Here is a 14,890-nt window from a genome sequence, read left to right on the forward strand (position 1 = left end):
CCCGAGAGCCCCGAACCCTCGGGCACCCGCCCCGTGTGTCACTGAGAGGGGCTGGGGGCACCCAGAGGGGCTCTGGGGGGTCTCGGGTGCCCCCCGAACTCGGGCAGCCACATCTTGTACAAAGGGGGTTTATTGGGGGGGCACAGGGGGCTGGGGGGGGCACGGAGGGGCTCCTCAGTCGTCCTTGAGCCCCCCGAACACGGAGGACGGGACCTGCTTCTGCTCCAGCTGCACCTCTGCGGGAACGGGGGGGTCAGAGAGCCCGGGGGGGGCCCTGCTCCCCCCGGTGCCACCGGGACCCCCGCGGCCCCAGCCAGGGCGCGGCCCCTGCCAGGGCGCGGCCCCTGCCAGGGCGTGGCCCCACGTGTCCCTCCCTCTGTCCCCACCCACCTCTGCCCCCCTCGGATACCCTGGGGACCCCCACATCACCCCCGTGCCCCTCCCCCCATTTCCACCCCCCACGTTCTCCCAGTGCCCCCCCCCAGTCCTGGTGCCCCTCCCAGTTTCAGCGTCCCCCCCCCCACTCCCAGTGCCCCCCCCCCGTGCCCCTCCCCCCTCATCCCGGTGCCTCCCACTCCCAGTGCCCCCCCCAGTCCTGGTGCCCCCCCCACTCCCAGTGTCCCCCCGTGCTCCTCCCGCCCATCCCAGTGCCCCCCTGTGCCCATCCCTCCCTGTCCTGGTGCCCCCCCCAGTCCCGGTACCGTCGGGCTCGTCGCCCTCGTCCTCGCCCAGGTCGATCTCCTCGGGGTTCCCCTGCTGGGACAGGGTGGGCTCTGCCCCCGGGGGGGCCTCGGCCCTGCACCCCCCGTCAGCACCCACCGCCCGTGGGGCACCCAGAGACCCCCGTGGGGGCACGGCGGGGGAGGGAACTCGGGGGTCTCAGGGTGGGGGAGGACACGGGGACCCTCCCGGGGCGAGCCGGGCCCCCCCTGCACCCCCCGGGGCCGGGGTACCTGGGGGTACCTGGGAGGGAGTGGGTGAGGCCACGCCCACCTCACCTGAGAAACAGCGGGGGGGGGGTCGGGGAGGGGGGGCAGGTGCGGGTGGGCGGGGTCATTGCCCAGGTGTGGGTGGGAGGGGTCATTGCCCAGGGGGTGGGGCTCAGGTGCAGCTGGGAGGGGCCACCCCAGGGCAGGAGGGGCTGCTGGGTGGGCAGGAGGAGCTGCTGGGTGGGCAGGAGGAGCTGCTGGGTGGGCAGCAGAGCACCCACCTGACGAACAGCACCTGCTGGGCGGGGCGGGGCGTGTCCCGCTGGGCCTCGGCCGCCAGCGCCTCCGCGCGCTGCTCCAGCAGCTTCATCTCGTCCAGGCCGCTCTGGCCCGGGGCCAGGTCTGACACTGCCCCCGCAGCCGTCAGGGGGGGCACGGGACCCCCCCATGGCCCCGGGACCCCCCCAGCCCCTCCCCTGTGCCCCCCGCCCTCCCGTGGGTTCCTCCCCCACCTCTGCCCCCGTGCCCTGCATCTCCCCAGTAACACATCCACTCACACCTTCCTGCCCCGGGACCTTCACCTGTGCCCCTCACCTTTACCCCTTCACCTGTGCTCCCTCACCTGTATCACACTCACCTGTACCCCCTCCCCAGTGCCCCCTTCACCTGTACCCCCTCACCTGTGCCAGCTCCCCAGCCCCCCGCCCACCCGTGCTCCCTCACCTGTATCACACCCACCTATACCCCCTCCCCAGTCCCCCCTTCCTTCACCTGTACCCTGTCACCTGTACCCCTTCACCTGTGCCCCCCCACCTGTGCCCCCTCCCACGCTCCGCATTTCCCCATCTCCTCTGCCTCCCCCTCCTCAGCGCCGTGTCTCCTCCCGTGTCTCCTCCCGTGTCTCCTCACCTGTGCCGGTGGCGCTGCCGGACACCTTGAGCATCTGCGAGGCCATGAAGTTCACCTGGGTGTTGTAGGTGGCCTGCACGCTGCGCTTGATCCGCAGCATCTCGCGGATCGTGTCCTCGTTCCCATGCCGGATCTCAAACTCCTTCCACGTCTGCCAGAAGCTGCCCGTGATCTGCGGGGACAGCGCCGTCAGCGGCACCGGGGACAGCCCGGGGACAGCCCCAGCCCCACATGGCACCCACATGGCCCTGGGGACACCCCTGTGACCCTGGGGACAGCCCTATGACCCTGGGGACACCTCATGGCACCCCTGTGGCCCTGGGGACAGCTCTGTGGCCCTGGGGATGGCCCTGGGGGCACCCATGTGACCTTGGGGATGGCCCTGTGACCCTGGGGACACCTCATGGCACCCCTGTGGCCCTGGGGATGGCCCTGGGGCCCTGGGGACAGCCCTGTGACCCAGGGGACACCCATGTGACCTTGGGGACACCTCATGGCACCCCTGTGACCCAGGGGACACCCCTGTGGTTCTGGGGACACCCCTGTGACTCTGGGGACAGCCATGTGGCCTTGGGGACACCCATGTGAGCTTGGGGACACCTCATGGCATCCCTGTGACCCTGGGGACACCCCTGTGACTCTGGGGACACCCATGTGGCCTTGGGGACACCCCCGTGACCCTGGGGACTCCCCAGCACAGGGGGCACCCGGGGGACCCTGGGGACATCCAGGTGGCCCTGGGGACACCCCTGGCTCTGTGACACCCGCAACACCTGGCACCCACACGGCCCTGGGGACACTCGGGTCGCGGTGGCTCCTCAGCCCCGGGGCCTCCCCCAGACTCACGTGGGGGTCGCAGATCTGGGAGCAGTGGGTGCCCCCAGTCCCTCCCAGTCCCTCCCAGTGCCTTCAGTCTCACCCGGGGATCGCAGATCTGGGAGCAGTGGGTTCCCCCAGTCCCTCCCAGTCCCTCCCAGTGCCTCCAGTCTCACCCGGGGATCGCAGATCTGGGAGCAGTAGGTGTAGATGGCGCGGGCCCGGTCCACCTCTCCCAGTTTGCACTCCATGTCGGCGAAGCGCAGGCACAGCTCCCGCGCCGCGTCGTCCCCCAGCACCTGCGGGGGTCACACGGGTCCCAGTGCCCACCTGTGCCCACCTGGCACCCCCCGACACAACGGGGCCCCCCAGCCCCACACCCACGTGAAGCGCCCGTGTCCCCTCGCTGCCCCCACCCCCGGGTACCCCAGAGGCCCCCAGGTGTCCCCAGGTGTCCCCATGCCCACCTCGATGGCTCTCTGGTAGATGGGCCGCGTGTGGGTGACCCCGAAGAGCTCGGCTGCCCGGCGGATGTAGATGTGGAACATGTCCCGCTGCTGGGCGGGGGGCACTGCCCGCGTGCCCCTCTCGTACACGGCCATGGCCCTGCGAGCCAGCCCGAACTGCTCCTCCAGGCGGGCGTACAGCAGGTAGATGGCTGTGGGGACAGGGACACGGCTGTGGGGACAGGGATGTGGGGACAAGGATGAGGCTGTGGGGACAGGGACAGAGCTGTGGGGACAGGGACACGGCTGTGGGGACAGGGACGAGGATGGGGGGACAGGGACGAGGATGGGGGGACAGGGATGTGGATATGGGGACAGGACAGGAACTCACCTGGGCACACCAGGGCACCCACTCCCCGTGCCCAAATGGGTACCTGGCCTGGCATCCCCTGAGCCCTCTGTGCCCCCCTGACCCTCCCGTGCCCGTCCTGTCTCTCCTGTGCCCCCTGGTGTCCCCCCCGGTGTCCCCCTGTCCGTACTCTTGGCGTGCTGCGGGGGGCACCCGTCCAGCGCCTGCTCGAAGAGGTCCCGCGCCCGCTCCAGCTTCCGGCCCCCGTAACGGGCCACGAACTTGGACAGGTACGTGAGCCACAGGTCCCCCACGTGCGGCCACCGGAACAGCGCGATGCCGCGCTCGTACGCCTGCGGGGACACGGGGACGTTGGCACGGGGACAGGGACACGGGGACAGAGGGACATGGACATGGGGACAGGGAGACTGACATGGGGACAGGGACACGGGGACATTGACGGGGGACAGGGACATGGGGACAAGGACATTGACACAGGGACAGGGACACGGGGACAGGGAGACAGGGACACGGGGACAAGGACATTGACACGGGGACAGGGACATGGGGACAGGGACATGGGGACAGGGACACGGGGACAGGGACACGGGATCGGGGACATGGGGATAGGGACATGGGGACAGGGACACTGACAGGGGGACAGGGACACGGGGCAGTGTCACCACCGGACCAGCGCGGGGACAGGGCATCGTGGCACTGCCGGGCGCTGCTGCCACCTGACAGCGCTGTGACCATCCTGTGTCACCACCAGGCTGCCGCTGCCACTGTCACCTTGCCACTGCTGGCACTACCCTGGCACTGTCACCACCCTGCCACTGCTACCACCACTGTCACCCCAACATGGCCACCCTCCTTTCACTGCCACCCTGTCACTGCTGCCACCAGGAGCCATCCCAGGACATGGTGCCTGTGGTGTCCCCAGTGGCCCCTTCAGCCACAGGGTCCCCACTGTGGCCCCAGGACCCTTCCTGGGGTGCCTGTGGCAGTAACAGGATGCCCATGGTGTCCCCAATGTCCCCTCCGCGGTGTCCCCAGCAATCTCCCTGCAGTGTCTGTGACATTGTCCTCGTCCCTGTGGTGTCCCCAATCCCGTCCTCGGCCCCGGGGTCCCTGGATGTGCCCAGTCCCCTCCCTGGGGTGCCTGTGACAGCCCCAGGGTGCCCATGGCATCCCCACTTGTCTCGATGGCATCTCTGTGACAACCACGTTGTCCCAAAGATGTCTTCAACACCGTCCCTGGGGTGTCCCCAACATGCTCCCAGGGTGTCCCACCCAACCCTTCCAGCCATGGGGTACCCTCACCCCTCAGGGTGTCCCCAGCCCCTCTCGGGGTGTCCCCAATCCCTCTCTGAATGTCCCCAGCCCCTCTTGAGGTGTCTCCAGCCCCTCTCCGAATGTCCCCAGCCCCTCTCAGGGTGTCCCCTGCCCCTCTCAGGGTGTCCCCTGCCCCTCTTTGGATGTCCCTCGCCCCTCGGGGTGTCCCCAGCTGCTTCCCTCCATCCCCCTGCTCTGCCAGGCTGTCCCCGGGTGTCCCTGGCTGTCCCTGGCTGTCCCCGGGTGCCCCTGGGTGACCTTGAAGCTGTCCTCGAAGCGCCCGTGCTCCTCGAGCAGCAGCGCGTAGTTGATGACGATCTGGGGGGTGGCGATGCGCAGGTCCAGGATGCGCTCGTAGACCGCCCGCGTCGACTGCCACGGGGGACAGCGGGGTCAGCACTGCCAGCCAGGGGAACTGACATCCACCCAGCTGTCCCCCACAGCCAGCCCAGTGTCCCCCATGTCCACCCCAATGTCCTCATGTGTCCCCCACAGCCAGCCCAGTGTCCCCCATGTCCACCCCAATGTCCCCAGCTGACCCCAAAGCCAGCCCAGTGTCCCCCATCTCCACCCCAATGTCCCCAGGTGTCCCTCACGTCCACCCCGATATCCCCAGCTGACCCCACAGCCTGCCCAGTGTCCCCCATGCTCACCCCAATGTCCTCTGGTGTCCCCCACACCCAACCCCGTGTCCCCCATGTCCCACCCCAATGTCCCCAGGTGTCCCCCACAGCCAGCCCAGTGTCCCCCATGTCCACCCCAATGTCCCCAGCTGACCCAACAGCCTGCCCAGTGTCCCCCATGTCCACCCCAATGTCCTCATGTGTCCCCCACAGCCAGCCCAGTGTCCCCTGTGCTCACCCCAATGTCCTCATGTGTCCCCCACACCCAGCCCAGTGTCCCCCATGTCCCACCCCAATGTCCCCAGCTGTTCCCCACACCCAGCCCAGTGTCCGCCATCTCCATCCCAATGTCCCCAGGTGTCCTCCGTGTCCATTCCAATGTCCCCAGGTGTCCCCCACACCCAGCCCCGTGTCCCCCATGTCCACCCCAATGTCCCCAGGTGCCCCCCATGCTCACCCCAATGTCCCCAGGTGTCCACCCCAATGTCCCCCATGTCCACCCCAATGTCCCCAGCTGTCCCCCACAGCCAGCCCAGTGTCCCCCAGGTCCACCCCAATGTCCCCAGGTGTCCCCTGTCCCCAGGCCGTGTCCCCTCCGCCCTCCAGTGTGGGGTGCCCCCGCTGCAGCCCCGCCGTGTCCCCAGGTGTCCCCCCCAGGTGTCCCCGTGTCCCACCTGGAAGGTGCCCAGGCTCTCCTCCAGGTCAGCCAGCATGGACCACACCTTGAGGGATTTGTAGAGCCGGTTCTGGACGGGCTCCGAGCTGTCGAAGTACTCGGCGCGCTTGGCCGGCAGCGCCGTGGCTTTCTGGGGGGGAAATGGGGGAAAGGGCTCAGAGGGGTCCCCAAAACACCCCCAAAACCCCCAACCCCCCCCAGAGCCCCCCGACACAGATCCCAGCCCTGACATCCCCCCTGGGGACAGGGGTGGCCCGTGGAGGTGCCCAGCCCCCTCCATTTTTGGGGCCCCCCGTCTTTGGAATTCCCATTTTTGGGGTTTCCCCATTTTTGGGGTCTCCCCCTTTCTGCTTCCCCTATTTTTGGGGTTCCCCCACTTTTGGGGTTTCCCCCTTTCTGGTTCCCCCACTTTTGGGGTTCCCCCACTTTTGGGGTCTCCCCCTTTCTGGTTCCCCCACTTTTGGGGTTCCCCCACTTTTGGGGTCTCCCCCTTTCTGGTTCCCCCACTTTTGGGGTTCCCCCATTTTTGGGGTCTCCCTGTTTCTGGTTCCCCCCACTTTTGGGGTCTCCCCCTTTCCGGTTCCCCCATTTTTGGGGTTTCCCCATTTTTGGGGTCTCCCCCTTTCTGGTTCCCCCATTTTTGGGGTTCCCCCACTTTTGGGATCTCCCCCTTTCTGGCTCCCCCATTTTTGGGGTTCTCCGTTTTTTGGGGCCCCCCTCACCCGCAGGGTCCCGCTGTGCCTCCAGCTCCCCGCACTCGCTCTCCCTGCCCCCAGCCCCCTCCATTTCGGGTTTCTCCCCCTCCCCATTTTGGGGACCCCCCCCCATTTGCGGGGCCCCCCTCCCTTTTTGGGGTTGCCCCGGCCCCGCCCTCACCCGCAGCACCCGCAGAGCCTCCTGGTGCCGCTGGTGCCGCAGCTCCAGCTCCCCGAACTCGCACCACACCGCGGCCAGGTCCTCGACGCGCCGGAACCGCACCCGCGTGGCCCGCGCCAGGATGGACCGGGCCTGGGATGGGGACAGGGACAGGGTCACAGGGGGTCAGGGACAGGATGGACCGGGCCTGGGATGGGGACAGGGACAGGGTCACAGGGGGTCAGGGACAGGATGGACCGGGCCTGGGATGGGGACAGGGACAGGGTCACAGGGGGTCAGGGACAGGATGGACCGGGCCTGGGGACAGGGACAGGGGTCACAGGGGTTTGAAGGTGATGGGGGGACACGGGGGGACAGGATGGACTCTGTCTGGGGGACACCAGGGTCACAGCAGGACTGGGGGGGTCACAGGGGGACAGGATGGCTCCGCTTGGGGGGGGGAAGGGGGGGTGAAAAGGGGGTTTGGGGGGACAGGGAATGTGAGAGAGCATCAAGGGGCCATGGGGGGGACAGGAAGGAGCAGGCCTGGGGGGGCACAATCAGGGTTTGGGGGGCCCAGGCAGGTCTGAGGGCGTCATTGAGGGTTCGGGGATTCTGGGCAGTATTTTGGGGGTCCCAGGTAGAATCTGGGGGTTGTCATTCAGGATTTGGGGGTGTCAGTCAGAGTTTGGGGGTCCCAGGCAGGTTTGGGGGTGGTCCCAGGTGGGTTTGGGGGAGCCATTCAGGATTTGGGGGGTCCCTCACGTCCTCCAGCTGCCCGTTGTCCTCGTAGAAGCGGGCGAAGGCCACCCAGAGCTCATGGGGGCGGCCGGTGGCGCGCTGGGGATCCACGGTGCGAACGGCCTCGGTGAACGTCTGGATGATCTGGGGCACGGGGGACATGGGGGACAGCAAAGGACACGGGGGGCACGGGGACATGGGGGACAGCAAAGGACACGGGGGACATGGGGGACACAGGGGGACATGGGGGACACGAGGAGGCACCGTGACACAGGGGACACGGGGGACACAGGGGACATGGGGAGGCACAGGAACACAGGGGACAGCAAAGGACACGGGGACCATGGGGGACATGGGGGACACACGAGGACATGGGGGACACAGGAGACATGGGGAGGCACAGGGACATGGAGGACACAGGAGACACAGGGGACATGTGGGACATGGGGGACACAAGAGGACATGGGGGACACAGGGGGCACAAGGGACATGTGGGACACGGGGGGACACAGGGACAGCAAGAGATGCAGGGACACAGGACACAAGAGGACACAAGGAAACGAGGGCCGTGGGGAAACGGGGGCCATGGTGGGGACACGGGGACAGGGAGGGGACACCGCGGTCAGTACAGCGTCACCGCCAAACCCCCGCGCCACCCACCCCCCAACACCCCCCGATGTCCCCAGGTGTCCCCTACAGCCACCCCCGTTCCCCCACGTCCCTGCTGCGTCCTCCCGCGTCCCCTCGGGGTGCCCCCCTCACACCCTCCCCCCTCGGGGTGTCCCCTCCCCCCTCGGGGTGTCCCCTCACCTTGTCGGGGTGTCCCTGGTGCAGGGCCACCCTCTTGTGCCACTCGTGGACGTTGTGCGGGTTCTGCCGCAGGAGGACGCTGTTGAGCAGCAGCGGCCGCCGCGCCATGAGGCGCTCGAAGCGCGCCAGGCGCAGCTCCAGCTCCACCTCCTCTGCGGGGACACGGGGGGGTCAGGGGTCATCAGGGGACATGGGGGACATGGGGGGTCACAGGGGTCAGGGGGGGTCAGGGGACATGGGGGGGATCATAGGGGTCAGGGGACATCAAGCGACACAGGGGTCAGGGGACACAGGGGACACCAGGGGACATGGGGGGGGGGTCACAGGGGTCATCAGGGGACACGGGGAGGGTCACAGGGGTCAGGGGACACAGGGGGACACGGGGCAGGTTCAGGACCCCTGGGCACCCTCGTGCTGGGGACAGGGTGACAGGGACACGAGGGCACTGGGCACCCCTGGGCACCACTGGGGACAGGGACCCCCAGTGGGGGGCTGGGGCCAGTCCAGGTGACCAGGCCCCCCCCAGGATGGGGAAACTGGGGAGGGACCCCCAAACTGCCCCTCCTGGAGGAGCCCCCTGAGGTGGGACCCTGCAGCACCCCCAAATCCCCCTTCTGGAGGGGACACTGAGGCAGGACCCCCTGGGCACCCCGAAATGCTCTGGATTTGGGGGGCACGCTCAGGCTTTTGGGGCCAAACCGAGCCAGGGCTGCCTGAGAACCCTTTTGGGGTGCCTCCCTACTTTTGGGATGCCCTCCCTACTTTTGGGATGCCCTTCCCCCTAGACCGACCCAGCTCCCCCACCTGCTCCTCTGGGATGGCCTCACTCAGCCCCCCTCTACTTCGGGGTGTCCCCCCTATTCCAGGGTGTCCCCCCAACACACTCCCGGGTGTCTCCAACACACATTCCAGGGTGTCCCCCCCCCAATTCCAGGGTGTCTCCCCTCTTACTCCAGGGTGTCCCCCTATTCCAGGGTGTCCCTTCCACACATTCCAGGGTGCCCCCCCCATTCCAGGGTGTCCCTTCCACACATTCCAGGGTGTCCCCCCATTCCAGGGTGTCCCTTCCACACATTCCAGGGTGCCCCCCCCATTCCAGGGTGTCCCTTCCACACATTCCAGGGTGCCCCCCCCATTCCAGGGTGTCCCTTCCACACACTCCAGGGTGCCCCCCCCATTCCAGGGTGTCCCCCCCACACACTCCAGGGTGCCCCTGTCACTCCAGGGTGTCCCCCTCACACACTCCAGGGTGCCCCCCCCATTCCAGGGTGCCCCCTCACACACTCCAGGGTGTCCTCCCCTCCTGCCCATGACCCCGCTGTGCCAGGGTGTCCCCAGTAATGCTCTCCTTGCCCCCCATCTGCCCTTTTGGGGTGGCCCTGCTGCCCCCCAGGTTCGGGGTGCCCCCACCCACCGTCCTGGCCCCGTCCCAGCTGGGCCTGTGTGTCCAGCAGGGCCCCGATGACGCTCTCCTCGAAGCGGGCGTAGCTGTCGAACACCTGCGTGAAATCCCGCACGGTCATCACGGTCTGCACGGCCTCCTCGTACACATCCCGGGCCTGGGAACAACGGGATCGGGATTGGGATCAGGATTGGGATCATCCCGGTCTGCACGGCCTCCTCATGATGGCCCTGGGGTGGCCAGGGGATGGGGACTGTGGTGGCCCTGGGGAAGGGGACACAACGTTGGCACCGGAGCTGTCATGGCCCCCGGGGAGTTGGGACCGGAGCCGTGGTGGCCCAGGGAGGGGCTGGGGGTGGCCTGGGGGCTTTGGGGACAGGAACGGGGCTATGGCGGCTCTGGGGTGACCAGGACCGGGATGGCAGCTGGGGACAGAGAGCAGCAGCCTGTCCCAGGGGTGTCAGTCTGTCCCCAGGGGTGTCAGTCTGTCCCCAGGGGTGCCAGCCAGGGACAGGGAGTGTCACTCTGTCCCCAAGGGTGTCAGTCTGTCCCAGGGGTGTCACTCTGTCCCCAGGGGTGTCACTCTGTCCCATGGCTGCCACTGTCCCAGGAGTGTCAGTCTGTCCTAATGGGTGACATTCTGTCCCCATGGGTGTCACTCTGTCCCCAGGCTGTCACTCTGTCCCAGGGGTGTCACGGGGACAGCGGGGGGTGTCACCTTCTCGAGGTGGCCGCAGCGCACGTAGCAGTCGGCCAGTGCCCCCCAGAGCCGCCCGCGCTGGTCCGTGAAGCGCGTGAGGCCGCCCCGGATGATGCCCCCGGCGTCCAGCGAGCGCACGCGGTCAGGGTGCTGGGACAGCAGCTCGCACAGTTCCTGCCACAGCTGGGGAAACAGGGCTGTCAGAGACCCCAAAACCACCCCAAAACCACCCTGAGAGCCCCCAGCTCCTGCCACAGCTGGGGAAACAGGGCTGTCAGAGACCCCAAAACCTCCCCAAAACCACCCTGAGAGCCCCCAGCTCCTGCCACAGCTGGGGAAACAGGGCTGTCAGAGACCCCAAAACCTCCCCAAAACCTCCCTGAGAGCCCCCAGCTCCTGCCACAGCCCGGGACAGGGGAAGGGTGGCATCAGAGACCCCAAAACCACCCCGGGGTGCTGGAACAGCAGCTCACGGAGCTCCTGCCACAGCTGGGCGGGACACAGGTATGGCTCAGAACCCCCAAAACCCCACTGAGACCACAAACACCGTCTGGGACCCCCCAGAACCACCCAGGGACCCCCCAGCCCTGAGAGACACCCAGGATCCCCCAACCCCTCCTCACCCCACAGGTGACCCCCAGCACCCCCCCAGCTGTCCAGAGGCCCCCCCCCCGTGCCCTGTGCTCTCTCCCAGTCCCTTCCAGGTGTCCCCAGGTGCCCTGTGCCCCCCAGGTGCCCCCCCAGGTGTCCCCCATGCCCACCTGGTAGTTGGATTTGCCCTCCCGGGACACGAAGCGCTCGTCGTTCACCAGCCGGGCCAGGACCTGCGCGGCCTCATCCAGGCGGCCCACGGAGCGCAGGTACGCCACGTACTGCTCGGCCTCCTCGGGGCACAGCTGGGGACAGCAGGGCCACCTCAGTGCCACCTCAGGGCCACCTCAACGACCGAGTGTCCAGCCATCGCCCCGAGGTGACGCTGCCAGCTGAGCCCCCGTGCTGCCGTGTGTCCTCGCCCCAGGGTGACACTGCCACGTGTGCCACTGCCACAGGGCGATCCTCCAGGTGTGCCCCCATCCGCAGGTGTGCCCCTGCTGCCAGATGTGCCAGGTGTGCGTCCCCATCCCCAGGTGTCCCCAGGTGTGCGTCGCTGTCCCCAGGTGTCCCCAGGTGTCCCCAGGTGTGTGTCCCTGACTGTCCCCAGCTGTCCCCAGCCATGTGTCACTGTCCCCAGGTGTCCCTGGGAGTCCCTGGCTGTATGTCCCCGGCTGTCCCCAGGTGTCCCCAGCTGTCCCCAAGTGTCCCCGGCTGTCCCCAGGTGTCCCCGGCCGGCCGTACCTTGAGGAAGCGGCGGAAGACGCGCACGGCGGTCTCGGGCAGGGGGTGTTTCCGGACGAAGCTCAGGTACTGCGGCCACAGGCGCCGGTGCTGGGTGATGGGCAGCGCCCGCAGCGCCCGGTCGAAGGTCCGGCGGGTGCGCGTGATGCGGCCCTGCTCCGCCAGGAACTGGCAGTAATCCAGCCAGATCCGCGGCATCTGCGGGGCGGCGGCGTGAGGGGGCACCGGGGGCGTCCCCGTGTCCCCAAACCCCGTGCCACACCTCGCCCTCGCCGTGCCCCCCACGCCCCGTGTCCCCTCCGCGTCCCTCCCTTCCCCCCACGCCTCCTGTCCCACGTCCGCCTGGCGCTCCCTGTGTCCCGCCCTGTCCCCCTGTCCCTGCACCCCCGTGTCCCCTCGGTGTCCCCCCCGTGTCCCCTGACCTTGTGCATGAACACCAGGGCTCTCTCGTGGACGGCGTTGGCCTCCTCGAAGGCAGGGTCCGAGGGGCAGCGCCCTTTGACCTGTGCCCGGCGCTGCCGCAGGTACTGGTACCACAGCTTGTAACTGGGACGGGGACAGCCCTGTCACCGGGCCAGCCTGGCACCGGGGACACCCCTGCCACCTGTGCCACCCCCGTCACCGGAGTCACCCCCTGCCACCTGGGCCAGCGGGGCCACCCAGCACCTGTCACCTGGGCCACCCCTGTCACCAGAGCCACCCCCTGCCACCTGCACCACCCAGCACCTGTCACCTGGGCCATCCCCTGCCACCTGAAGCACCTGAGCCACTGCCATCACCTGGGCCACCCAGCACCCTGTCACGTGTGCCACCTCTGTCACCTGGGCCACCCCTGTCACCTGGGCCACCTGTGCCACTGCCATCACCGGGGACACCCAGCACCCTGTCATCTGTGCCACCCATGCCACCTGGGCCACCCAGCACCTGTCACCTGTGCCACCCCTGTGTCACCTGTGCCCCTCCCGCCACCAGGGCCACCCCTATCACGTGAGCCGCCCTTGATGCCCTGCCACCTGTGCCACCCATCACCTGGGCCACCCCTGCCACCTGCTGTCACCCTGACAGGGCCCAGCCCGTCCCTGCCACCCCCGAGGGGACACAGCGGGTCCCCGCCACCCCTCTGCCTGCACAAAGGCACTGAGGTGCCCCTGTGCCCCCCAGATGTGCTCAAGTGTCCCCCAGGTGTGTTCTAGGTGTCCCCCAAGCGTGCCCAGGTGAGCCCCCAAAGGTCCCTGTGCCTTCCAGGTGTACCCCAGGTGCCCCCAAGTGCACCTCTGGTGTCTCGAGGTGCCCCCAGGTGTGTCCAGGTGTGCCCAGGTGTACCCCAGGTGCTCCCTGCTGTCCCCATGTCCCCCCAGGTGCCTCCAGGTGCCCCCAGGTGTGCCCAGGTGTGCCCCAGGTGCACCCACGTGCCCCCCAGCTGCCCCCCACTGTCCCCATGTCCCCCCAGGTGTAGCCCATATCTCCCCAGGTGTGCCCAGGTGCCCGTACCTGCCGGGCAGCTCCCTCAGGGCCCTCTCGTAGATCTGGTTGAGGCGGGGCCGGGGCCCACGCTGCCGGGCCTGAGCGTAACGGAGCCAGCCCCGCACCGAGAAGGGGTTCCTGAGCAGCTCCTCCTCGTGCTGCACCTCCTCGTCCTCCTGGGGACACCCACGGGGACACATCAGGGGACAGGGAACACATCAGGGGACACCTCAGGGGACAGCTCAGGGGACAGGGGACACGCACAGGGGACACATCAGGGGACAGGCGACACCTCAGGGGACACGCATAGGGACAGCTCAGGGGACAGGGCAGCCCCTCCTGCTCCTCCTGGGGACAAGGGCACAGGGGACACGGCAGACAGGACACTTCCTCCTGGGGCCCCCGAGGATAAAGGGTCAGCAAAGGGAACGGGGACGTGGGGACAGGGATGGGGACAGGGATGAGGACAGGGATGGGGATGGGGACAAGGCCACCAAATAAGCCGCGGGACGGGGACACGGGAAGGGGGACAGTGACGGGGACATGGGGATGGCAGGGGGCAGGGATGGGGACATGGGGACAGCGACGGGGCCAGCGATGAAAGAGGGACGGGAGCCCGGGGCCTGTGAATGGGGGCTGGGGACATGGAACGGGAAACGAGAACAGGGACGGGCCCTGCGGCCGGGGACAGGGACACGAGGACAGCGACAGGGCTGGGGACAGGAGGGGACTCAGCCCCGCACTCACAAAGCACAGCTCGGGCCGTTCCGGGCCCGGCCCCGCTCCGGGATCCGCCACCGCGCCGGGCCCCGCTCCCGGCTCCGCTCCCGGCCCCGCCCCGAGCTCCGGTTCCGCCACCGCTCCAGGCCCCGGCTCCGGCTCCTGCTCCAGGCCGAGCCCCGCTCCCGGCGCCGCTCCCGGCGGCTCCTCCCGCTCCGCCATCTCGGCCTCGGCTGCCGCCATTTCTCCGCCCGCACTTCCGGCGCTCTGCCCTCACTTCCGGCGCCGCTCCAGACCCTCTTCCGTCCTGCCCCTGCTCCTCTCTCATTGGCCCATCCGGCCCTCGCCCCGCCCCCTCCGCTCCGCCCGTAGCCAATAGGCTGCGGCGGTGCTGGACGGGCGGCCAATGGGCGGCCGCGGTGTTGCGGGGCTGGGAGAGACGGAAGCGAAGGGGCCCGGGAGGAGCCATGGGGGTGAAGCTGGAGATCCTGAGGGTGCGGGGAGGGCGATAACGGGGCCGGGGGCACGGGGGGCGATAACGGGGCCGGGGAGCGATAACGGGGGCAGGGGCACGGGGGGGCACGGGGCCGGGGGCAGTGGGGGTAGCTCGGGGGGCAGTTTTGGGGGGGGGGTGTCACAGCCCGGGGGGGCGATCGGGCCGGGACAAAGAGGGCGGGAAGCCCTGGGGACACGGGGGGGACACGGGGGGACACGGGGGGGACAGACCCCAGGGGTGACCGGGCATGGGAGGTGACACCGACAGCGACGTTCCTGTGGCTG

At 68.7% G+C, this 14,890-nt stretch overlaps 1 protein-coding gene across 1 annotated transcript; it reads right to left on the reverse strand.

Moving 5' to 3' along the window:
• Positions 1 to 126: 126 nt before the first annotated feature.
• Positions 127 to 14,357, reverse strand: XAB2 (XPA binding protein 2). Its single transcript, XM_082299275.1, has 19 exons — positions 14,138 to 14,357; positions 13,418 to 13,566; positions 12,349 to 12,472; positions 11,927 to 12,124; positions 11,353 to 11,487; positions 10,610 to 10,774; positions 9,904 to 10,048; positions 8,490 to 8,641; positions 7,704 to 7,823; positions 6,960 to 7,091; positions 6,082 to 6,213; positions 5,043 to 5,156; positions 3,640 to 3,802; positions 3,122 to 3,312; positions 2,831 to 2,953; positions 1,839 to 2,010; positions 1,211 to 1,337; positions 702 to 796; positions 127 to 236 (listed from the first exon to the last, which is right to left on the reverse strand). The coding sequence occupies exons 1-19, from the start codon at positions 14,351 to 14,353 to the stop codon at positions 175 to 177; spliced, it is 2,715 nt and encodes a 904-aa protein (XP_082155401.1). The 5' UTR covers positions 14,354 to 14,357; the 3' UTR covers positions 127 to 174.
• Positions 14,358 to 14,890: the final 533 nt, after the last annotated feature.

Source organism: Coloeus monedula (genome assembly GCF_965178545.1).
Source record: "Coloeus monedula genome assembly, chromosome: 31".
NCBI lineage: Eukaryota > Metazoa > Chordata > Aves > Passeriformes > Corvidae > Coloeus > Coloeus monedula.